This window comes from Pocillopora verrucosa, chromosome 11, assembly GCF_036669915.1.
Source record: "Pocillopora verrucosa isolate sample1 chromosome 11, ASM3666991v2, whole genome shotgun sequence".
Classification (NCBI taxonomy): Eukaryota; Metazoa; Cnidaria; class Anthozoa; order Scleractinia; family Pocilloporidae; genus Pocillopora; species Pocillopora verrucosa.
This window is the reverse complement of record NC_089322.1, coordinates 618,916-644,665: the sequence shown is the minus strand read 5'-3', so window position 1 is coordinate 644,665 and position 25,750 is coordinate 618,916. Positions and strand designations below refer to the sequence as shown.

The 25,750-nt window shown below is 37.8% G+C and overlaps 1 protein-coding gene across 1 annotated transcript; it reads right to left on the bottom strand.

Annotated features, from left to right (window-relative positions):
* Nucleotides 1–9,803: 9,803 nt before the first annotated feature.
* On the bottom strand, nucleotides 9,804–22,730 carry LOC131772379 (fibroblast growth factor receptor 2-like). The gene is made up of 15 exons (XM_066173888.1): nucleotides 22,670–22,730; nucleotides 22,380–22,421; nucleotides 21,548–21,796; nucleotides 18,724–18,996; nucleotides 17,860–18,048; nucleotides 17,462–17,489; nucleotides 16,496–16,683; nucleotides 14,863–14,979; nucleotides 14,171–14,355; nucleotides 13,803–13,922; nucleotides 13,242–13,318; nucleotides 12,807–12,847; nucleotides 12,270–12,366; nucleotides 11,928–12,024; nucleotides 9,804–11,436 (listed from the first exon to the last, which is right to left on the bottom strand). Exons 1-15 carry the CDS (start codon nucleotides 22,728–22,730, stop codon nucleotides 10,012–10,014), a joined length of 3,189 nt encoding a protein of 1,062 aa, XP_066029985.1. The 3' UTR covers nucleotides 9,804–10,011.
* Nucleotides 22,731–25,750: the final 3,020 nt, after the last annotated feature.

Genomic DNA, 25,750 nt, shown 5'->3' with positions numbered 1-25,750 from the left:
GTGAAAGAGCAAGCGAAGTTTTCATTTAAGTTCTACATCAAATATACGCTCTCGGTGAGTCTTTTCGAGCCCGTTAAATCGTAAATTGCACAACAGAAGCTGAAGGAATTTTTTGAGAAAAGGCCGCATTAAATGCCCTTGTGTTTTTCACCATACGGACCTGCCAGCCGGCAAATAACATATATTTAAACCACAGGGAAGTGTATCCATCACATGACGTGTGCAATTTCACCTCGATTGAAAGTTTCCGTCAAGTTAGAACAAGATTACCTGGTGAAACCGACAAAATTGCAGTAAGCCCTTTTTCGTCCTTTTTTTGTTTTGTTTTGTTTTTTGTTTTTGTTTTGTTTTGTTTTTTTTTTTAGCACAGCTTGTGTCTGCACGCTACGTTATAGAAGAATTGGTTCATCCTTAAGCTGTGCGTATATCCTTCGTGTTATGAATGCACTTGGCAACTTTAAAGAGCACTCAAGAGCTCTCAGCTGCGTCTCAAAACTTCCCGCGTGCATCCATAACTCGACATACGCGCACTAAGCATGGAAAAATTTGTAAATCTCATATTTTTAATATTTTTTTTAATCCAGTTCAGAGACTATGCTATCGTTGTGGTTTTAGTCGTGCTCAACAGAATATGAAAACAAAGGAATGTAGATGGCCAAGGAAGTTCTTCCATCAACCTCATCTTGTAAGAATCTTCTTATTAGACAACTATGACATAACCTTAACGAAATGCGAAACCCGCACTCGCTTAGCATGCAGTTTGCGGCACTGGTTCAGAAGGAAGTAAATCAGTTATACTCTAAAGATTCCCAGATAGTGCTTAATGCAAAGCAATTACTATAAACAATGAGATGAAGTTATCTATTCCTTAGGTCTTCTCACCATAACTGCTGGTAATGTTGAGCAATTCTGCTGGAAAATTACACAGAGTTCCTGTGGTGATTTGTTCTTGCAAAATGACAATTTGAAGCGAGTCGATTGCTGGGTAGGTGATGTTAAAATTTGCAATAATGCTTCCTTGTCTAAAAAAAAAAATGGAGAAAACTGCAAGTATCGAAGGCAAAGAATACAGTGTAGGAATAACTGGCTTCAGATTTACATCGGCGATTTATACTACCGATCTCCATATAAGTGAATCATCTAACACTAATATGAATGAGCTTTGGCGCGTTGACCTCAAAAGGATCGAAAAGGAATTAAGAAACGCATAAGGCGCAAGAGAATTCAAGGTATCAAATGACTGTGTAAGTGCTGGCCTCAAACACAGGCAAATGCTAGCCACCAAATCGCGATTGAATTTACTTCTACTTGTGATTGTTTAAGAGGTTGACGTTAGTTTTCCTGGACAAGCATACAACGCAACAGAGTGGACTAAATTGAACTCCCGGATCACTGCTCTCGAAACTGTAACGCGAGTATCATCTGTAATAAAACGAAGGAGATGTTGAGATGCATGAATGCGTCTTTGTTCGAAGAGTAGATAAGACCATTGGTTTAGAGATGAATCCAACAAACCAGCAAACGAACAAAGCTGCTGGTGATAGCCTCGCCCATCACATAAGCATTCTCAAGGGGCAGATTTAACCTCCACATCTAGTTTCATTTTCTCAAAACAAAAGATCTTATCCAAATTTTTAATTAGTCTTCATACAAATAAAACTAGGAAGAAATACCTCAAACTCAAAAGCTTGAATGTTATGGCTTCGCCTTTTTCCAAATAAAACGCCATGACCTGAATTGAACGAAGTAAAAATTTAGGGATGATAACCGCTTTTGAAGACTTTATGAAATAATTGTTATGCTTGAGCTTAAGCTACAGTTAACAAGTAGTATACTCCTTTACTCCACACGGAACTATTTGTCACGATTTCCAAGGTTATTTAAATTAGGTTATGGATGAAACCTTAGACTGAGTGAGACCGTTCAATGAAAACTAATGGACAGTAGATCAAACAGGTGGATCAAACTTTTAGATCAATATGCATGAACTCATTTTAACCTGTAAACCTTAGAATAACACTTTATGACAGCTTGTACTATACTAAATAAAGCTCAAGAATTGTAGAACCCAAGGTAGATTCAATTTCATCCTTGAATCTCTTGTACAGCTCACTTTCAGGGTTCGCGAGCTCATCACTCCAGGTTTCAGCCTTAAATCGCACTTCGAAGTTTACCTCTTCAGCTGAAGACGATAAATAAATAAACGATTAATTAATTATTGATTACTGACTATTAACCTTATATTACTCACTAATTAACTTACCTGGACAGGTGTCCATATTACAAAACTGCATCTCAGCTGCTTGACCAATACAGTATCTTCCACCAAAAGCTGGTTTAGGGTTGTGGCACTCCAGTTGCCATGAACTAGATTAATTAAACCATGGAATCACCAAGTATGAGAATGAGTTTTGGTGTGAGAGGCGAGAAATTATATAGAAAATAACCCCTAAATGGGAACAGAAAATGCAATGAAATAGCAGGAAATTAGGTGCTTTGACTTGAAAAATACGGTGTTACACCACCACAACAACACCTGTTGACACAAGAGCATTCCGGGAAAACAGCCTTAGTTTACGAGATCGAAGAAAAAATAAATTGTATCATTTCTCAATATATCTCAAGACCATGGAACCTACCTGTCGAAGGTACCTTTTACGCAGATACACTGACACATACCTACAGCCAGGGGAGCTGTTAAAGATTTAGAAAAACAATTGACATAACGACACGTTGCAAAAAGAGAAATCACAATAGCGTCATTGTACGAACTCAAGGGACTTCACACGCTGAAAAAAGATCAACCCCGCTTAAGTCTAAGTCTAAGGGCTGAAATAACCGTAACGATATTTATGAGAATGCAAGCTCCAGAATAGGAAATCCAAGTGAAATGTCAAATGACGGAATTAAAGGGTTTAAACGGGGACCAGGCGACTATGCCCCTACACCCCGGCTATGCATCTAAGCTATTTCCCGTGGTTGACAATTTAATGCAGGTTCAATTGTAGACAAAATGCCAAAGAGGACAACTAAGTATTAGTAGATAAAGAACGCGGACTAGAAGAAGAAACATTTCAAACGGACCAGATAAAAGACATCAATTAAATAATCATCATTGAAAAACGCAAGAGTAAACAAAGGTAATATTTAAGTTTCCTTTTTCCTTTGTTAACTTCTTGTTTTTTTCTTTAACCAAAGGGAAATAATTGATCTGCGTGTAGTCTGCGTGTTTTTCTATATACATAAACGTGGAAAATAAAAAAATGTTTTGTTTTGCTAGACAGGTCCCCTCGTCCAAAATTGGACATGCCCTTTTTTTTAATAAGTAAGGGGAGGTGTCAAAAAATTGAAAATCTGACACGACAAGGATAATTTTTAGCTTCATGTCATTCACTGTCGACTGTTCATTTCTTTTCCGGCTTTGTTATTGTGGACGTCATAGCAAACAATTCAATTGATATCATCAATATCAAACACATTGATCTTTGCGATGCAAGCTTACGCGGCCGGTTATTTTGAGATTGAAATCTAAGCAAACTCACTTGGAAGAGTAACCTTTCAGCAAAAAAGCACTATTTGAAATACGTGTTGATTAGTAAAGCCGTGAGAAAACTTTTTTCAAAATTATAGGTCTCAACTTACTTATAACTGAATCACAGATAAAAATTATATCAACTTTGAGGACCTCTGTTCAGCGCTGGAGGACAAAAAAGTTGAAGGTGTTCTTTTACACACTTACATTGTAGCGGAGCACAAAGACGATCTGTTCAACGACAAAATCTTTTTCAAAGAGATTCTGGACAGACCATTTGGTCATGGAGTTTTTCTATCAGGAGCGGCAAGGAATATGGAACAGAGATGTCGAAATTAAATCAGCATGCAAAGAAGCAAAGTATTCCATATCATCTAGAACACAACAGAGACGCTTCATTAAAAAAGCGCCTTTGTTTTAGCACATGGGGTATTGCAATGGCTTTGGAGGTATTTTTTGGGGGGTTATAAGAGAAAATTTGGTTTCATTGACGCAAAAAATAAAGCAAAGCAATCACAACGTCCAATTAGAGAAAAGTAGGATATCGAAAGAGTCAGTAAGAACGCACAGTAAAAACAATCAAACTGTCTGAAGGGCAGGAAAACGCGAGTGACCAATTCATAAAGCCGATTCTATCAGTACTTTACCACGTCTCAACTTCTTGGCTTGCCTGTCTCCTTCTTGCAGCCGCCAATCTTTAGTGAAGTTAGCCAGTCCTTCCTTTCAAACATGCGGAAGCTATCTGGGTTTCTTATCATTCTCATGTATGCTGCCACTTTTCCGGGATCTGCCTTCATGCCAGTTCTCTCTGCCAGATCAGATTTCGTAGAAAGATACAGCTTAACTTCACAATTGAAACGTACGGCTTCACTTCTTGGCTTACGCAGTGCCCAATCAAGCTGCAGGTCACTGCGAGAACTACTTGCTGCGTACTCGTGCTGTTGTTCGCTAGTAGATTCTAAGTGAGCTCTGTCAATATCCTCTTTGTCAACACTGAGGAATTTCTCCACCCAGTCTCTTTTAAGTCTATCATAAGCTGTATCAAAATTTCAGCGAATGTGGCAGTGCTCGCCAATATCAAGGTGACTCTCTAGTTCACTGCATTTTTTAAAGACCATGTTGCAGCCTGGCTCAGAACCAGCGAAAAGGCCATTCGATTTTACACCATCACTATTTGTTGTTGTCTTATAGAGCCGAGCTGCCTTGAGCAGGAAGAAGTTCTCATTTACAACAAGTCCTGTAGGACCCTGAGGCTTAACGATGAAATCTTGGTAAGGAATCAGCCTACCCTGCCCAATAGCATAAGCTCTCCATATTCGTATTCCTCCCCCCTCAAACTTGAATTTGTGAAAGAAATTAAAAACAATCAAACGAACAAAGAAAGAGACCGTCTCTAAAACACACCTTTAGGGTAGCACATGTTGTCCATGTTCCGCAGGGTACAGTCAATCCTTTTCTTTGGGAAACGTATTTGCTCTGTATCTTTCTGCAGTCTGTGCAGAATATTACTAATTCACACATTAACGATTTCTGTCAAATCGACCCTGGATTTGTAATTTTTAGACAGGAAAAATAGACAATAAAAATGTTAAAACTGGGATGGGGCACTAGGATCGGAACAAATTAAGGCTGGGAGAGAAAGATCCATACCCAACCATATCCATCTACTTTTCCCACCTATCCCCACCTCCCCCTTTTTTCGGGGGCCTCTCAATAACAACCCAGTTTCCCCTCTTGGAACGATTCAGCAACAGTGGAAACCTCTGTTTCTTTTCTTGCTTTATACTAACTCCCAATATAAGCCAAAGTAACATGTGTTCTGGACTCACTCGCCTGTAAAATGTCCTGACGAATACAAAGTGATGAGATTGACAACAGTACGTAATGAGAGTGAAACCCAGAGGAACCTACGTTTTAATTTGTCCGTAACGGCTTAAACCAAGCCTTACCAGGAGCGTTTCTCTTCTCGGATTACCAGATTAGTAAAAACGGCTTCAAAATTAATTAATTTATGCCTACGCGAACCAACAGGCACAGTGTCTCCCATGATATTTTTTTATCTCTCTTTCTGTATTGAAATTAACATCATGTGTTCCAAAAATCGCCGAGTTTTTTTCCTTCGTGTCTTAGATTTATATAGAAATTTGTAACGGGGTTGAGCCACGGTCAAAAAGGGATGGGGGGGGGGGGGAAGTTTGTCTGCTTCAAAGTATCGTTTACGATCAAATGGAAGAAACATCGTCAAAGGGATTAACGGAAGCTACATTCAAAGAACATGGGATTATCTCTCTTGCAGTATTGAAATTAATATCATGTGTTCCAAAAATCGCCGATTTTTTTCCCTCGTGTCTTAGATATTAGCGAACTTTCGGTGCTTGCCAGTACTTTCCTAGCCCATGACGATGAGCTGGACAAACTGTCATTTTTTCTATCTGTTCCTCAGTGATCTCCAACAAACCAGCCCTTGCTAATATCAGGTTCTCTCAGATAAACTTTCCCTTAAAAGGTGGTGTTTAATTAGATGCGCATGAATATCAGAATTACACCAATCAAAGAAAAGTATTAAATCTGTATCTCCTCGACTACTTTCACATTTGCCTCCCGTAATGCTTGAAAACGATCACAACGCGGCCATTCTTCAAAGCAAATAATGCGAATCTTCTCCATGAGAATTTTGATTATCCCCGTCGCAATGTAAATATTTCCGACTTGTTGAGTATAAAATTTGCATATTACATCATTTGAAATTAGCTCAATTGACATAAAAGCAAACAAACAGACAACAAAAAAATCAAAAAAAGAAAAAAGAAAAAAAAATGTATGTATTCATTATAGTAACACTTTCGGTGCATAGTAAGAAAACAGTTTCCAGCATATTTTGGGTGCAGTTGGCTTCAGTGGCATGCTACACCCCTTTTATAATTGTGTCGATATTGAGACATACAGTACTTAGTGGACCAGCAGTTCATGCTCTGTGGCTCTTCACGAAAACTTTAGTTTATCTGAACTCATCTCTGAATCCCTTTCTTTACTGTTGGAAAATCACAGAAGTGAGAAAGGCAGTAAAGGACACAACCAGGGCGTTTTATTATTGTTTGTGATTCAAGGTCGCCTTTATTTATGTGGAAAAACTTCCGTGTTCATATTAATCAATAAGGAATCATTGAATACTGACAAGTAATTACGCTTACAGAGTCGAAATTAAACAAAAACTAAATTCGAACGGCACACTCCAACGAGACACAAGGGAATTTAATGCGGCCTTTTCTCAAAAAATTCCTTCAATTTCTGTTGAGCAATTTACGGTACAAATGTCCAAATTGAACGGAATTGGAACGACTCACGTGCGGCCCCTTTAGTCCTCTTGCTGGCGGCGCTTTTAAACAAGGAAGGTTGTTATTTTCTTTTCCTTTTCGGCCGCCTCAGTTATTGCTGACTTCTCTATTTATACAGTCGCAGTGAACCACTGCTTTCTTTTGCATTTTTGGCCTCTTTCAGCTGATTTCCCCCCCACAATCAGGAGGAAAAACCTCAAGATGAATATGTCTAACCTTTATTTTAAAATGCGTCATGCTTGAATATCAAATAAGACCACATTAAACATCTCACAAATTGAAGACGCCACATAAATGGCTGATTGGTAATTAAATGGCTTATATTTTGGTATTATTAAATTGGAGAATAATAAAAAACGAGATTTAGCTAAACTTTAAGTTCTCTTGAACATTTACTTTATGAAGAAAACACCAGCGGTCGTCTCAGCCCTTATCAATGTTCAACAAATTTTTTTTTCCACAAACAGTTCACATCTGCATCCAAAAACAAAGCGTAAAATGTGTAATGATGTTATGCGTATAAATCCTTCACACGAGCTCAAGAATATACTGTAGGCCATTTTGGCAATAGTCTTGGTTTTAAGGGCGTGATGAATGACTCAATAGCTTAGTCATTAAAACCGGCTACGCTCTCACAGAAAGGCACAATCTGTCTCCTCCTGACGGTTTTTAAGAAGTATTACGTGCTTAGTTATCGCTATCTGTTATAGTATTTAGCTAGTAACGGGCAAATTGGGTCATTAGGCTTTCAAATACTTTATTCTTAGTCGCATAAATAAACCGTTTTTGGTTGACAGATATGTCAGCATGCTTGTTTTGATAACACCAAGGGTAACAATACATGATTATTGACACACTTCAGTTGTTGTTGTACAAGTGCTGGTGTTAGTGGCCAGCTAAGACCTTTCAAGTTTATATATATTTCCTTCATTGAAATTAATTTTACAAGATATGGATAGAAAAATGATCCATTTTCCAATATTGGCTTCTCGAAAATGTTTGCATTATCACGATAAATTGCGATGCCAATCACCCTATTGAAAGTTTATCAAATGATTATTTCTTAACTCTTCACCAAGGTAGAGTGAACTAGTGGTGGATATTTACCAAGCTGCCAAGCGGAGATGTAAATATCTACCCCTAACCACCGGCACTTAGATGAATATTTGCTTTTGTATATAATTTAATACTGTGAGATAAAATAATACAAAAAGATGATTTTTAATAATTTATTCCTGTGATAATCAAAACATTTTTGGGCGCAAATCCCCTGGAGGTGAATGGAGAACGATGTGCGGAGTAACGTTTTAGTAACTACTTTTGGGTTCCTTATATCTATATATGGATCGAAATATGTCAGATTTTCGGGAGAATCAAATGAAAAAAAAATTTAATTTAATTTCGTGTGCAGAAATTTTAAAACCCTATCTAAACGATAAATACTTCCTTATAAGCATATTGAACAGACAAAGAGATAAATACTGAAAAAAAGGCAAAAACCAAAATTTTTGAGATCGACGTCAATGTCCCCACCGATCTTTTGATCGACGATCGTGGTTTTATTTCACTTTCATTTAAAGGATACTTGCTCTCTCAGTAAAAAATTGTTGTCTTAACCCAGCCTTGAACTGGGAGAGAAATCCGAAGTTTAGTATCATCCAATAATATTCAGTAAAACAAGATTAAGGGGCATATGAAAAGTCATTTACATAAATTCTGAACAAAACAAGTCATGGAACAACCGCTTGTGGCGCTTTGGATTCAAAGACTAAAGAGTCAGGGACTCAGAATTAATGAGCGCTACTTGTTTTCTATCAGACGGATTAATGATGAACTAAGCCACACCGAAGTTCCCTCGTTTATTTTGTAAGAGCCCCTTCTTATGTCAAAAAACACAACAACGGACAGTAAGAAAATAACTGCCGTTGCCTATTGCCTTCTCACGATGAAAGTTGAAGCAATGGGTTAGGCAATGTCAGCGTTATATGTAAGTGCTCGTGAAAAAAACAAAATTGGAAAATGACTGAATGAGAATCCATTATTATATTAGCTCGTTTGTGTTTCTCGAAAACGCCATCTATTGCTTGATTAAACTCGACATATTTGCTGACATAGTGCACCAGGAAGGCACGATTAATATCAAAAATATTCAAACACAATATCCCGAGACGCCAAAATGCCTGAAACTGTGGAGATAAAAAGTAAAAAATAATGCTTCCTTGGCACTTGGAATATCTGCCTTAGGCCAACTTCTGCACTAAGAATCATCACAATGAGGTCATTTATGTTTCAAACTTCTAAAACACTTTTCTCAGACAATGATTAGAAGCAGTGATCTGAAATAACAACATTCCAGACTAATCAGCTTAATACCGCCTACCTAATCAACAAATTGGAATAGAGAACTCGATTGAAAAGGCCGGTGAGTCAGTAGCTGTCTACAAAAAGGATAAAATGTATTGGGTTGATATGTTTTGAAAATATGCTACTCCTGGTTGCTAAGCGAGCGTATGGATTTTCGTCAATCTTACTCTTTGAAGTAGGCAAGATGTCATTTTAGTTTATGGTATCCTTCAAATCTACAGTTAGATCCAGACCAGCAATTTTACCTCAATGAATGGAGTAAACGAAACGAGTTTAGCTTATATAGGTTTATTGAAGCATTTAGGGAGTGCTTTACCACAAGTAAATTATTCTTAATTAGATTAGGAAATGTTACTTATCCTGGGAACAACACTCACAAACTTACGCAGCATTTCTGACTTGATCAGTTATAAAAATTATCTTAACAGCAATTTCTTTTTTTTTTTCTTTTTTTTGTCTCTATCAGCCTAACATCCATAACATCAACAAAGCACTGACAAGTGCACCAAGTGAATAAATGGTAAACTAAGAAATGCAAAAGTGAAGTAAATAAACAAGTTTTTCTTTGAAGGAAATTCCACTTAACCTCCATTTATAAACTATGAAAATAGTTATTATCACTACCAAAGCATTACTAAAGTAAAAGTACGAAAAAACCTACTTCTTAAAATCGAAAACTATGAAATATTGAGGCTGAAATTCTCGAAATATAAACTACAAATTACCACAGAGAGTTATAAGACTACAACCTTAGAGGTTCAGCAATTCTGCTATTAAGCCTCAGTCCTGCACAAGAGGAGTTGCTTCAGATGACTCCTCGTCTTCGTCACCTCCAGTTTCGTCTATATCCGCAGCAGTAAGTTGATTACCATCATACTCTTGTACGACAGCGTCTCCGTCAAAAAGGTCCATAGCATCACTTCGGTCGTCCATATAGTTTCCAAGATCGTCTTGTTCATCCTTTGTGTACTGTAGTTGGCAAGTCTTAGGTTCTTCTTCTACTGCCTCCTTTTCAGATTGAACTGCCACAGCACCTTCATAACCAACGGTATTTTCAGTTCCACTTGTTACACCTTCTTCGTCATCAGTTTGAATTTCTGGAGGGAAGACGAAATCACTGAGGCCTTCTTTTTCGATCAGAGGATTGTATTCTAAAGAATCAAGATCTTCTTCTTCGATCACACAAGGGAATGGTGAGGCACCGGGTTTGTTCACCTCATTTGCGGAGCGTGCGAAAGAGGTAGGATCTTCTTTTTCAGTAACAGAAAGGCATTCTGTGGCTTCCAAATCTTCTTCCCCAGGTACAGGGGAGCATGCTGAGTTATTGGAATCTTCTTCCTCAACCACAAGGGGGTATGCTAAAGAATCAGAATTTTCTTGGTCAGTCACAAGGGGACATGCTGAAGCAGCGAGACTGTCTTCGTCCATCTCCAGGGAGGATGGTAAAGGATCAATTTCTTCTTCCTCAATCGCAAGAGGGCACTCGGAGTCATCAACATCTTCTTCCTCGTTCTCGCTAAGGTATGGTAAAGTATCACTCTCCAAAGGGTACGCTTGGGCATCCATATCTTTCTTATCACTCTCAAAAGGGTATGCTGTACAACCGTCTTCTTCTACTCTGATTCCGAGAAGGAAAGCTGTAGCACCATCGTCAATTCCAACCATAGAGGGATATGCCGTAGCACCGTGCTTACCCACTTCACGGGCGAGATTTCCTGCAGCTGCCCCTTTGTCTTGTAAGTTAATAGCGAAGGGGAAAGCTGTAGCACCATCGTCAATTGCAACCACAAAGGGATGTGCAGCAGCACCGTGCTTACCCACTTCATGGGCGAGATTTCTTGCAGCTGCCCCTTTCTCTGGTACGTTAATAGCGAAAGGGAAAGCTTGAGCACCATCGTTTATTGCAATCACAAAGGGATGTGCCGTAGCACCGTGTTCAGCCACTTCACGGTCGGGATCTGTTGCAGGTGCTCCTTCGTCTTCTACGTTAATTCCAAGAGGGAGAGATGTAGCATCATCGTCCACTGCAACCAGAAAGGGATGTGCCGTAGCACCTTGTTCACCCACTTCACTGATGAGATTTGCTGTAGCTGCTCCTAGCTCGTCCGGTCCTGCATCTTCTGGGTTTGCAACAGCTCCACGGTCATCGACAAAGTTGTACTTATCCTGATCATACTTGTCATCGCCAAAGATATCTACATATGTCTATGAAAAAGATTAGAAGGTAATCAAGAACTGTAGGAGTTAAAAAAATCTTGAACGAATGAATTGCAAAAATTCAACAAAGAAATTCCAAAAAAGAGTCACTAAAAAGGAAAAAAAGAGCGGATCAGATATCAATCACAAATACAAGAACCATTAGTACTTGCATGAATTGATAAGAATAAAAGTCAGGTAACGTCTTCCTTTTTGTCAAAGTTCTCCAAAAGTGTTATTTTAAGATCTATTCCGTTCTTTCTTGTGTGTAGACAACAGAGGGAAATAAGGATGATCCAGATTGACATAACGTAACCACACTTGCATATGTTTAAAAGTAACATTGGTTCATGATGAAACTGAATTCACAAATTGTTAGCGGCTGGGTAGTTAATGCGTTTTGACATCACATTGACGTGAAAAGAAATTCACAATTGACTTGGTAGGATACCGATTTCAATTTCTGAAGTATATCCTGAATTAGACGCTGTATGGCAAACCTTTGTTTTAATATATGTATCCATTGTTTGGTAGAGCTTCACAAAGTCTGGCCGGCTGGCGCTTTCGTATTTCCAGCAGTTTAACATTACCGCGTATCTATAGAAAAACGCAGGGACATATTGCAAGTAGCAAAGTTGAGAAACCACAAATAGTTACAAAAATAACTGAAATGAAAATTTTATCTCATTACATTGCAGCTCAAACGAATTCTGACAAGATAAAATTAATTTCTTAGGAAGGCTACTTATTCAGAGCGAATGTATCAAAAACACCTGACCACAGCAGCAATCGATGTTGCTTTTGTCTTACACAACATTCCACACAGAGGAAGCAACACTTACAAACTGTCGTCGATATGTTCAGGCTTTGGTAGACGATAACCTTCTTCGATTTTTTTCATTGTCGTGGATTGAGACCATCCTTCGTAAGGAATGCCTCCTGTGGAAAAATAATGTTTTTTTCTGTTGGCCAAAAAAGCACACTTTTTTTGTTGTAATCACTTTCATTCCTCTCAGCGCGATGGAAATGATTCTTCTGTCAAAACGACAATTAATTGCTGAAATACACTTCGGTTTTACATCAGATGAAAGAGCACTGTAAAAAAACAAATTTAAGTGTAGCGATGGATTTAAGGTTTTTCAATAATGTACTAAATACTTTCAGTTCTACTTAAACTTAAGCTTTATTTCAAGTTACTATGCATCGTCATAATTTTATTTATCAGCGACATTGAGAGTTGCTTCTACTTCTCTATTGTACAATGCTCTTTTGTCCGCTCGGCATCACTCATCAGTAAGCATCACTCATCAGTTAGTAATTATACGTGAAATTTCGGCAGGTATATTTCCTGAATATAAAGTACCAAATAAGTTAAGTACCAACAGTGAAGATTTCATACAAGACGATGCCGTAGGACCACCTGTCAAAGAAATGGAAGGATGACGATATATCTCAACTGGGTTAGAAAGATAATAATTACTCAGATACTTGGGATGTTTAGAAACATGCCATCAAGATATAAGCAACCTCCCTAAGAGAAAACGCCATATTTTTTTAGTTTGATTATCCACTCATCCTTTCATCCGTCTTTTCTTGTCCTTAACAGATTGTGGATATTTCTCGTTAAACTTAATATTCATATAAAGTCTCATACTACATCTGTAACCTCAGCTGTTCCTCAGCTTGACGTTTCCTGATGACCCTCTAATCAATAGAGCACTGAATATTCTAGTTTCCCTCGCTACGTTAAGGTAGAATCGTAAAAAATATTCACTTATGGAATATATGTAGATAATAACCAATACAGTACGTACACATCGCTTTTGGTTGACAGCTGCGCCACATGTCCAAAGAGAATCTCGGGTGCAGTCCATTTGATTGGGATACATCCCTGGATGAGTAACCAAAATATTATAAACATCTGAAATCTAAGGAGGCTTGTATACAGCTCCTAAAATAATTTGCATATAAGATTAAAACCGTGATGTGAAGATTCACGATAAAGTCAACAGCAGTAGACACCTTTGTACAAATTCTATGAAAACAATTCACACACTCCTTTTGCTTTAAATTTCCTGTGTTACTTTGCCCTTCGAGTTTGTATCTTTGTTATTCAGAGAACGATATCTCTTCCGCCTCTTCCGGCTTTATTATTTCCTGTGTTCACTCCCTAGGTACAAATTTTTTTTTCTGTGAAAGCTTCGATACGCTTAGAATGGCTTCCCGTTAAAGGGAAATATGTTTTGCAGTAAGACTGTATAACTGAAAAGAAAGGTTTGTAAGGACAGTAATATTTTAATTCTTCACATTTTTATCTTCCATACCAGCAGCCCCAAAACCAATTGACTAAATGGTGAAAAAATTCTGAAAATTACCTTCTTGGCATTTCCTGGGCCGTATTTGAAATCCTGATAGGAGAGCCCAAAGTCAGTCAACTTGCAGACACGATGCTCATCAAGAAGGATGTTACGAGCTGCAAGATCGCCATGAATTATCTGAAATCGAAAACAAATAATTATATGATCTGCTAAAAGGGGCTTTTATAAACTACATGAAATAAAAAAGTAAAATATAGGTAGAAAGTTTAACATCATGCTAATGTCAGACCATTTCTCGGTGAAATAGTGACTCTAATGCGCTGGATATTTTTAGCCGTATGGAGTATTACTTTGACGATTTACAAGTCATGCTATTTTATCACATGCAGGACCACATGCTGATCAGAAAGAGTTTGAACACTTACCCCTCTAGACGCGAGGAAAGTCATACCATGTGCGATCTGTTTAGCAAACAGCACCATGTCATATGTTGTCAAGTGGTCGACCCCTCCGACCCCATGATGATATTGGTCGAAAACCCCCCTGGATTTTCTGAGATAACCCAGTAAGTCACCTCGCCACAGGTACTCCATGATAAGTATCGGCTGAGCTAAAAGGGAAAAACAAGAAAATTATTTTACGGCAAGCAGTGCAGAAGTTCCCAAACGTGTTTGAATTGTACATGCTTTATCTAGTTATACCTTAGGTTATATCTGTAATGAATAAAAGTAGATACAGAGAGGGAACGTGAAAGAAGAAAACACGCAGATAGAAAATAGACGGACAAATACGGCCGATAGAAATCTACAGACAGACAGACAGAAAAAACAGAGACGGCAGATAAATAGATAAAGACTTGCCATCGTAAGTTGAAGTTTTTATCACAATTAGCATGTAGATTTTAGAGCTAACATCTTCCAAGTAAAATGCCCCTCATACAGTGCGAAGTAAATTCATTTAAAACAGTCAATAAATTGATAATAACCATTGAATTAGTACACCATCTTAGCAAAGACTAAGAATACTGATAGAAGTAATTGTACCAGTGGTTGAACTCAGAGATGTCTCTATCGTTGCTGTGAATTAGCTGATTATAATCATAACAATAGCTGATTACCTCCAACTGTGACACAACCAATGAACTTAACAACATTTTCATGGCCCTCCCTTCCAAAGAGTTTTAATAACTCGATCCCTCTCAGCAGGGCCTTCCTTCCTTTCTCTCCGGAGATTGCTAGGAAACCACACAAAAATTAGATAAACAAACAAACTTTGCATGTCAAGAGAGACACAACTAATTATGTGGTAAACATCCACATCTGGAATTGTTGTATGCCTGGTGTTATATTACCAGCGCAAATTATAATGCATTTGGTCTACATAAAAAAAAAATTCGTTTACTAAACTCCATATAATCCATACTTGCCACAAAAATGTCAGTTAACCGTATTGTTCAATTGTGTTGAACATGAAATTTCCAAAATAGATTCATCCTCGTTGAAAAAATTATTTGCTAAGAAAACGCTGCACATCTCGAGCATTGTTGTTAACTAGGCAAGCCCATTGAACCATGCAATTGTTTACAGATAACTTACAAAAGTAGAGACGCAATTAAGCCTAGAAATTCTATCTGTTATAATACCTAATAGTCGGTCGAATATATATTTGAGACAGTTTTTTTTTAAAATACATGCTGCAAATACATGCTAGTTCATAAATTAGATAATCCTTGCTTTTATCTTACTAAAAGCTACAATAATTCGTAAGCATTCCCAGAGTTATTGTAAATTCATTTGACTCTGTAAGCTTGTTACAGTCGAACCTGTATTTAGCGGTCACGCACGGAAAATGGTTGACCGTTTAATATTGGTTCCTCGGAGTAGGGCTACTATTGATAAAAGTTTAAAAATGCCACCCTATGTCATCACGGACCACTTTACATACACAACCTCGCTCAAAAATATTCCTAAAATTGATTTTGGGAGATAAACATGGATTAAATTTCACTTGAAAGATTATTCTTAATTTTATTTGATTACTTCCGCTTTAGTGACCGTTCGATAAAGGTGGGGAACATTACAAATAGGCTGTTGGGACTTAGTAAAAGGTGACCACAACTGCTTGAAATAAAAAGCACTATAAGTAAAGGAGGAAAGTTTCGGGACTTTGAAAACCGATAGCTTATTACAAGGTGACTGCTTCATACAGGTTCTATTGCATTGTGATTTTCAGCTTTTCCAGCGGAAGAAGATCATACCACCACCACTAGACTGGCAAACGGCTCCGAGTGTTTTTCGCCAGACTCACCCTCTCGAGGTTTCTTTGAGGTCACATGATATTATTTCCTATCAAAAGTTTATAAGCGAGCAATTTTACAAAATATACGACGGAGTGACATTTTCAGTATTGTAGTATTTTCCGCTTTTATTCGTTTGAATGCAATTTAACCGATAAATTTTTAATTTTTCTCCACAGCTTCTAATACTTCAAATGATATTCGTGTTCTGTTGTGTGTTAGTAGCGTTGTATGACAAAAGACTTAACAACTGGTCCCCCGGAACCATCCGCTAACAATTTGACATGCCAGCTGGAAAATCATTTTAACAACGCATAGTTTTTATGCTATCCATGTTATGTATCAGGTACGTAAATAAAGCATGTTCTAAGTGAAATACTCTTTATTAAGATAAATTAAAAAAGGATAGTTTAATCAAGCTTTGTATGAAAGAAAGATCTGAAAAAGTACTTACGTAGGTAGCATTTCGCAGCAACCGTGCGATTTCCAGGTCTGCCTCGAGAACGACCCAGTAGCGCTCGCCATACTGAACCAAATGCCCCTTTGCCAATATACTCGCGAAAGTTCAAGCGCTCAACTGCAATTTCCCATCCATCTGTGTTTGCGTTCAGCCGATTCATCTCAACTTCATCTTCCCCTTCACTGAATAATTGCAGATGAAAACAAGACTTCAACTATTTCTGTTACCCATCTATCTTTTCCTTCTTTGAATCTGGTTTAACATAACGTGGTAAAGATATCCTCTATATCTTCACTTTAATTTTTTTCTTTTCGTTTCATTTCCGGGTGCTTCAGAAAATTATCACTTGCCAATGAAAAAATTATTGAAATAAGTGAAATTTTGATGCTAATTTGCTAAACCCGTTTTTTCGACGCATCGACTCAGAGAGGAGATTTTATTGAATAAACCTAGCGCCGACTGTGTTTTTCGGCATTTTACGTCATATAAATATCGTGCCTCCAACGCGAGAAATGAAATACTAATTAAAACCATCCGAAGTATTGTCTACAATCGATATATCAAGTGGTATTTTAAATCGGTCTAAAAGACTCCGAGTGTATTTCAGTTGTAGTTTCTGTAACAAAGAGTGACGAAGGGTCAAAGCTTTTCTTCTTCTTTACAAGTATGCCACCCACAACCCGGCATACTGGTAACAAAAGAAAAGAAAGATACAAAGATACCATTTGATAAGAACGGCTTCGAAATCTGCCGCTGCTTCGAAAGGAAAAAACATTTTATTTTGGCCCATGTGGTCTTGATGGTGAATATAATCAGTCCAAACTGAAAAACTGATAAAAAGACATTTGCTCAGCAGTGGCGCTTATCACTACTCTCCTGAGACTTATTCAAGAGTTAGAAACTTCGGAAATAACCACACGTTCAAACAGTGAGCATTAAAAAAAAAGAGAATTCACTTACTGCAGCCTGGGTGGTACCTCAGGTGGGGCTATTATCAAAGGATATGTGGAAAGAGATGAAAGAAATCGCTTCGTTGTGAGTAAGAATGACATCATTCACTAAGTTGAAGCTTGCGACTCAGATACCACGTGTAACTTATATTTGACTCTGTTGTCAAACAACAGGAGAAGGAATAAGGTGGGTTATCATGGTAATTAGTTTCATATAATTTATAACGTTTTTTGTTATGTGATTAGTAATGGGCTTTGCCGGGACTGTAGAGGGACCTTCAAAATCGGTGCTTGAAATGCAGAATATGACCTGCTTAAAATAGCTCCTTCGTGCTCCAAAACACTGACGTATTAAAAGCCACAATCTGCCATATGAAGACATTTTATTTTCGTATGGTAACATTTTACCTGTCTCACGGCGTTTTTTAATGTACGAAATTAGCGCCAGTAGAAAAACGATAGCAGCCAAAGGTCCTCCAATGTAGTACCACTCCAGTGAGCTGCTGGAGGGAGGTGAACTGCTGGAGGGAGGTGAGCTGCTGGAGGGAGGTGAGCTGGTGGAGGGAGGTGAGCGGCTGGAGGGAGCCTCTATTTTTCCTGATATATAACAATAGAGGAAACTTAGTGGGAAAGTAATTTGCTGGTCGGCATTAAAAATAAAAATTAATATCACCAACCATCCAGATAGAGAGCTATCTGGATAGCTGGATAGGATAGAGGCGTTTCTTTCCTACTCAGATCTACGCAGTTCTTTGCGTTTGGAATCATAAAGATCCAAGGACATTAGCATTAAGCACTGGTATCATCCGTTTTTTGAAGGTCAGACCCCGGTCGTTTGAAGGGTAGATAACACTATCCACAAAATAAAACTCTATCTGGTGGATAACGCTTTACGTTTTACTATCACACATTGACCGGATAAATATTTAAACGTTAGATAGCGTGATCTGCCTTCTCTACAAATGGGCAGAGTTTGCCTACTCTCTCTACGCTACTGCCTTTTCTCAGTCGACATTGCCCATGGATTTACGAGTTCATTTTTCTGTCTTAATTTGTTCTCTCCCTATTTCTGTTCTTCATCTTCAACATTATCATCGTCATTATCAACGTCATCATCGTCGTCATCCTTATCAATATCATTGGATATCAATATCATTTTCTGTCTTAATTTCTTCTCTCCCTATTTCTGTTCTTCATCTTCAACATTATCATCGTCATTATCAACGTCATCATCATCATCATCCTTATCAATATTATTATAACTGAACTTACCATAAACACGCAGAGTTGCTGAGGAACTGGCTGTGTTTGCTCTGTTTTTTGCTGTACACTTGTAAGTCCCATTCATCCCTTTCGTGACACTTGGCGAAACTAGGAATGATTCTTCTTCGTGATCGGTTTGATTGATACCAGATGGCAGGTCACCATTATTAAAAGTCCAGACGAAGGTTGGCGTTGGAATACCTGAGGCTACGCAACTAAGGTTTACAGGGTATCCTTCGGTAACAGATTGGCTTTTCGGAGGCTCAATGATCTGGGGAGAGACTTGAAGTAAAAAGATCATCAAGCTAAACAAAGGGTCGCATTGTCCATATTGACCCCCTCTCCCCCTCCCTTATCCAACCCTAAATTAACTAGTATCAAAATAAAAGCAAACTACGTTATTGCCGAGCCTAGTTTTTATCCAAGTTTATTTTGCAATAGGTTTTCTCCTCTTTTGATATTGAAGGGTATTAGCCAGCTCAACGTGACATCAAAACATTATTTTATTTTCTTAAACGATTTCATATCTTGTGGAGGGGGACATGGGGGCGGGAGCCCGGCAGACCGGGGGCGGGAGAAGGCGGGAAGCGGGAGCAGAAATTACTGGGTATTATTCAGACAAAAGCATTTATCTGGCAAAGTATTGAAATTTCTGTTTCACATCCACCAATGCTTAAAAGAAAAATTTGGAAGCAAGAAAACTTAAATTTGTTGTCGGGCTGGAAAAACAGCATTACTTCCGGTGAATTTAGAAATCCTTTCAATTCGATTAAGTCATAGGTCTTGAGATAGCATGACACATGTACACTTATACTTCAGTGTCTGGTAAGCTGAAGCTGTCGAAAATCTCCAGCAAAGAAAGCGATTCAGGGTCATTCAGGGTCATTCACTGTTATTCCTGTTAACAGGAATAACAATGATGGTAAAGCAAGCTTAACACGGCAGAAATCGCCAGAAACTGCAACGGAATATTTATCGTTTTAAGTGGACCATATAACAAATTATTCCTGATAACGTATTAAGTCAAAGATTACTCGCGTAACCTCACACCGCGTAACAGAATGCGTGACGCTTTCATGAACAAATAGATACGTGTCCGAGAATTAATCTTTCGTCTTTCTCGAGACATAAGCCTGGGACGCCTATGCCCAAACTCCTCAGTTGTGAGCGTTAGTGTCGACAACCTCAAGAAACCTCACCCCAGCACCCGGGGTTGTAAGATTGCATGTAAACGCGTTTTATTTTTCGACCACGGCCAGGCGGGTTACCTCACCTACCTGGGGTCCCCCGCCTCCATGTAAACAGGCCCTCAGATAATGAGGCACTGATAGCCGCTTCGACAAACTGTGACGCATACACTTTTACCACTTTTGAAAATATACATGAAATCATGACTCCTTAGTCACGGGTATTTAAAAGGGAGAAAAAAAAAGTCTAAAATTTTAAACGAACTTTTATAATAGATGCCGTGACAAATCAAAGGGTCCTGGGAGCCAGCTCATTCACGCATTTCGCATTTCATGTAAGCCAATAGCAATGTAAGGCACATATGTGAAAATCAGTGTAGGAACACCCCTGAACGTTGAAAATATATTAAGTGGAAGGAACAGTTTTGGTCTCAGTCCGCATTTTTGTCAACAAAAAAAACACATCGGCTAAAAAGGTGAATCGTACGGACCACGTGCAAAGCTGTCCATTGTTTCACGAATACTGCACGTGTTAAATATTCAGTGGTGACATCTCATCTACATCTACATCTACATCTACTCTTATTTAGTTGCTAAATTTTGTACAGACATCTCACCAACCAACTCTTGCGCAAAGTGAGAAGATTGTATGTAGGCTTGAAAGTTTACTAAGAATGACTGTGATCAAGAAACGGGCAAAGAATATTCCACAATAGTGCAAATAATCGTGAAAGGTGATCACGGAAAAGCATGACGCTCGTTAAGTTGTAAGATGACACGTACCAGACGAAAAAACAGTATAAATTCTCAGTCTGCATTTTGTCTGCAGTCTGCATTTTGTTCCTAATCTGCATTTTTTGCCCGGTCTGCGGTCTACAGTCTGCATTTTGTGCTGACCGGAAAGATATCGCTGTTTTTGTTCGAGCGAGCCTCAAGTCCTGACCGAAATATTGGAGGTCGGAAAAAATTTGATTATGCTCTTTCGCTCTTTCGCTCTTTCGCTCTTTCGCTCTTTCGCTCGTGGTCACAGAGTGTGTTGAAATGAACCCACTACGGGTCCCCCTTGGTGTGGAAATTTCGGCTTCTCGATTCAAGTTGCATTTTTAGAAGTTCAGAAATGTCATTTGAGTTATATTCTTATTAAACCATACAATTATTCTTTCCACGTGAGTCTCTGAACTTCATCGAAATTAATTTTGACTTTCACTTAGTGGGGAGGGGTAGCATGCGAAACTACCCCCGTTCACGATCCACAATTTCCGTCAACAACTGCTTCACCACGATACCTCATTCATTGCTTCCAGAATGAATGAGCTAAAAATGGTGTATTGGTATCTATAAAGTCAAAATTGATCGACGCTTCAAAAAACAATTGGTTTAAACTGCCCAAAAATTAATTACATGTGTCTGAACACGAAATTAATTTAAATGATTTGATATATCAGTTGTCATGCTCTCACTCTTTAAATGTTCTCATCGTTAGAGTACTATTTTTTCATTATTTTTAATCAATTTTAAACTTATGTGGTTTCTAGCCCTTAAATCTGATTTCGCAATAGGGAATGGAATTTTTTTTTTCTTATCGAGGTGAAGATTTAAACTGATTATCGACTCCAGATCTCTCTATATGCAAATGAGAACCGTACCTCCCGCCACTTCGATCCAGAAAGTTGAGTTTTTGCTCCCTTCGCTGTTTTTGGCACTGCATGTGTATTGACCAGAGTCTTCCAATCTTGCTTGACGAATGGTGTAAGTGTTGTTGTTGCTGAGATTCACCCCATCCTTAGTCCAGAGTATCTTAGGTGTAGGGCAACCGCTCAGAAAGCAAATTAACGGAAGCGATGAATTATATGCAATCGACTGATTCTTGAGCTCAGGATTAATTTCAGGAGGACCTGAGCATAGAATTAACAAGTACAGTGGGAAAAAAAAACATTAAAGAAAGAGAGGAGCAACAGAAGGAAACAAAAGTAAGTCAACATTTACCTGTGATTGTAATATGAAAAGATGATTAATTTTTTCCTTCACTTTTTTTAGCATTGCATGTTATTGACCAGGATTTCCATAGCTCACTTGATTAATCGTGAGAATGTTGTTATTACCAAGATTCAACCCATCCTTAGTCCAAAGTATATCAAGTGTAGCGAAGCCGCTTAAAGAGAATTTAAACTGAGGCGATGATTTAGAGGTAACCGACTGACTTTTGAGCTAAGGGTTAATTTAATATAACTTGGCCACGGTAAAGATTTTGTCAGCTGACGTTTCGACCGTTAGCCCTTCGTCAGAGCTAACACTCGAGACATCAACTTGAGAACTACTTACGGTGGCCAATCTACATTACTAACTCGGTTGGTAAAAACAAAGCGTATTTTACAAAGAGTTTGGAAGATAATAAAAGGACAGTTGAGGGATATCTGTGCAGCATTTTCTACCAAAAAATGAATCCTTAACTTTCTCCTCATACATAAAACCACTTACACTTAAAAGGCCGTGATTCCCGAGTTCTTGAGCAGTTAAATTCTAGAAGTAAGTTTATCCAGATAATCTTTTAAAAGTAATAAACTGTTGGAGATTAAGTCATCTTATTTCTAGTAGAGAAAACATCCATTGGCAATAACTTTTATCATCGCAATTTATACATAGGAATGAATCCAACTGAATATAAGCTTATAAATGCTGTCTAGAATTGGAAGTTGTAAAACAATGGCAAAAACCCGCCATTGCACTTTCGAGTCACAAATTCCAAAAAACTCCCTCTTGTCACTTACCGACTCTTTGCCGGTATTGACCGCACTCTTTGCAGATACCATTCCAAGACGACCACGCCATACAACCTTTGAAAACAACAAGTTGTGCGAAAAGTGTCATATGTCATATTATCACTCTACCTATGCTCTTTACTTCCTTTGCTGCATTAATTTGTATCTTGTCATAAAGGATACTAAAATACATAATTATTATCGTTTATATCCCTAGTTTCTAATTTCCAAGGACACTTCGAGCTAACATCTCCAAGTTAAAAAAAGATTGATGGCTTGAAGCTTATAAATCACCCAGCTTACAGTTCCCTATTTAAAAGCATCATTTGTGTTCTCTCAATATCTGTCATAGATTTATCATGTTATAAGCAAGGGAGAGTGACATTGTTTTCTATTGCTCAAATGGATGACTGTGCAAAATTTTTAAAAGAAACAAACCAGGATTTTTAACGATTTCAATTTTTAATTTTCCACGTTGTTGTAAAAGTTCCAACAGTATATGGCGGAAGCCTGAAGCGTTGAAATTCAATTGTTGTAACTAATAAAAGTTTGAATTTCTATGCAACATCTTTGTCCGCACATCCACTGATCAACAGAGCAGAGTATCCTGTCTGAATCCCTCTGTTGGGATCCATTCGTTGATAAATGATAGTTCAAGCATGGCTACTTACAATCTGTCATATCAGTTAGGATGAGGATGTTAGGTGAACATGAAAGGAAAGAGTCACATTCGGTGAGTAAGTAAGTGGCTTAATATAGCCTTGGAATACTTTACTAACACATCATAAGCTTAACAAACAAACTGAACTCACCCGCTTATGAATCCGGAAAGAACGCCGTGAAGGAGAAAAACAATTTTGAAAAAGACGTTAAGCCATTTATCTATTCATTTGTTTATTTGAACCAACCAGTTTGTTTGGTACGTCAATATTTTACATTGAAATCGATAATTATGTAGCAAAATTTGTTAAATGAAACAAACAATCAGCCAAATATGACTGATATCTGATGATAATTATACAAATATCGTTTATTACAGAGCTTGGGTATTGATTTTATACTGATAGTTACCACATCAGTAAAATCGTTTCGTTAGCTATCACTAACTGTCGTTGACGCAGATATTTCTTTGCTATTTACGATTGCAATTTGCTGATCAGTAATCAGCCTGTGCAGAGAGTCAATAGTGTATATTGAGCCATAGAAGAGTTCTTTATTTATAGGAACGGATGATATTGATAATTACCTTCCAATTTGGCTAGACAGAAAAGAAGAAAGGAGGAGCAGTGAATGATCTAAATAACATAGCTTAAGTTATGAAATAACAATTCATCGTAAAATCCTACCCCTCCTCTCCTTTTTAGGAAAGGAATGAGGTTCCAGTACTCTCTCAACAAATGGAAAGCGAGCATTAGCGCCTAAATTTACATTTCCCAGAGAAAGATGTGATGCTGGAAAAAGATTCTCCAGAAACTTAAGAGAAAATTATCAAGGATGGGTTGCATTTCTAACTTTCTGTTTAACCTAGTTCACGACGGTTTCGCGTTAAGGGTTTGACTGATTTTATGCGTGGTATGACCAGCCCTTGAATTACTTGTGTTAAACTTTGATTTACTTCTGTTCTGCGTTTGTCAGACCTTATAATGAATCTATGGTAGACATCGTGAATTTTTTTCTTTGCGGTCTTCGAAGAGATTCAGTCGCTATCAGAAAGTAGAGAAAGTTAACATTGCTGAATCGAATGTTCCTTGTCAGCTGTCACAAGCAGATCACAGGATGAGGGGCTAGTTATGGAAGTCTTTACCGATGAAAATATACCGTAAGCATGAGCTGAGCTCAAAATTCAAAATAAAGCATAAAACTAAACTTAAACACACTGATGGATGTCAGTGTAAATTTTATTGGTTGAAACTGTACTGTTGTAAGCGAAAGCGATTTTCAATGGGGTTTCAGAAGTAATCCTCGGTCACATCGGAGTTTTGTTACGACTCGTCTTACACTACTAGCTTCTCAGCAAATTTGATTTCACATAATCTCGTGCGTTTTCCAGTCCTGGATGCCAAATGTTTGCTTTGAATATGAGATTCTTGAGGCTCCAATGATTTTTCGTTATTCTGATTCGCTGTGATCATAACCTGGCTTTGTTTTAACAACACTTAATCGACATGCACTCCGAAAAGAGTAAACAATTCATACGCGGTCCGGTTGTAAATGGGATCTTAGGTGCTAAAGAAAAATTTATTTGTCTTGAGCATAATTATTAAGGATAAGAATTGCGCGAGATAAACTAAATTCAACTTACCAGCTAAGTGATTGCAGAAGCGGCATGTAAATACAAGTTATAGAAAAAATACAATTAAAACGTGTACCTGTAGCTCAAAACATTCAGTTGTTTATCTAGAAATGCACTTTTTCTTTCGTTTATCACCTGTACTTTAGTTAAATATGTTAACGTAAACGCACTGTAAAGGTACCATGCAAATAGATATGATTTAAATCACAACGAAACATTTACTTACGTCCTAATCGTTTTTCACAATTTCCAAGGCCAAGGAATAATAAAAAAAAATACATCGAGAACAGAAAAATAAATAAAATAAATTATTTAGCTACCAAGAGCGTTGATATTCATTAATTAGTCGTCCTACACCTCTGCTCAACAAATAGTTCTGACATGAAACCATATTCATGATTATGACTTTAATTCTCATAATTAGTTTCAATAACTAACACCTCATTTTTACAGTCTATCACAGACAACATTAAATCTTTTCGTAAACTGAGCCACTGAATCAAAATCGATCCTTATCTACTTATGGTTCACACTGAATAAATATTTCCACAAGAGCCTAATTCAAAACGACTTCAATAAGTTTCCAACCATAACGAATATCAGAATGCCATGTTTATTGATGATCATAATGTCTCATCCATAATAATATTAAAAAACCAAAATTGTAGCTTTCATTATTACAAAAGTAAGCGACAGTGACACCAATATGTTACATGACTGTTACTGCAGTAGTGAAAAGACGTGTGAAATGCGCCAAGTAACTATAAAAAGAAAACATACTTACGATCTTTTTGCCC

Excerpts from the sequence above, each read along its gene's own strand:
- LOC131772379 (XM_066173888.1), bottom strand. The coding sequence starts at position 22,730 with ATGGCGTGGTCGTCTTGGAATGGTATCTGCAAAGAGTGCGGTCAATAC. Across the intron at positions 14,356-14,862 it reads TGGTTGTGTCACAGTTGGAG|CTCAGCCGATACTTATCATG; the intron begins GTAATCAGCTAT and ends TTTCCCTTTTAG. Across the intron at positions 12,848-13,241 it reads CTGTCAACCAAAAGCGATGT|GTGGTCCTACGGCATCGTCT; the intron begins GTACGTACTGTA and ends TTTCTTTGACAG.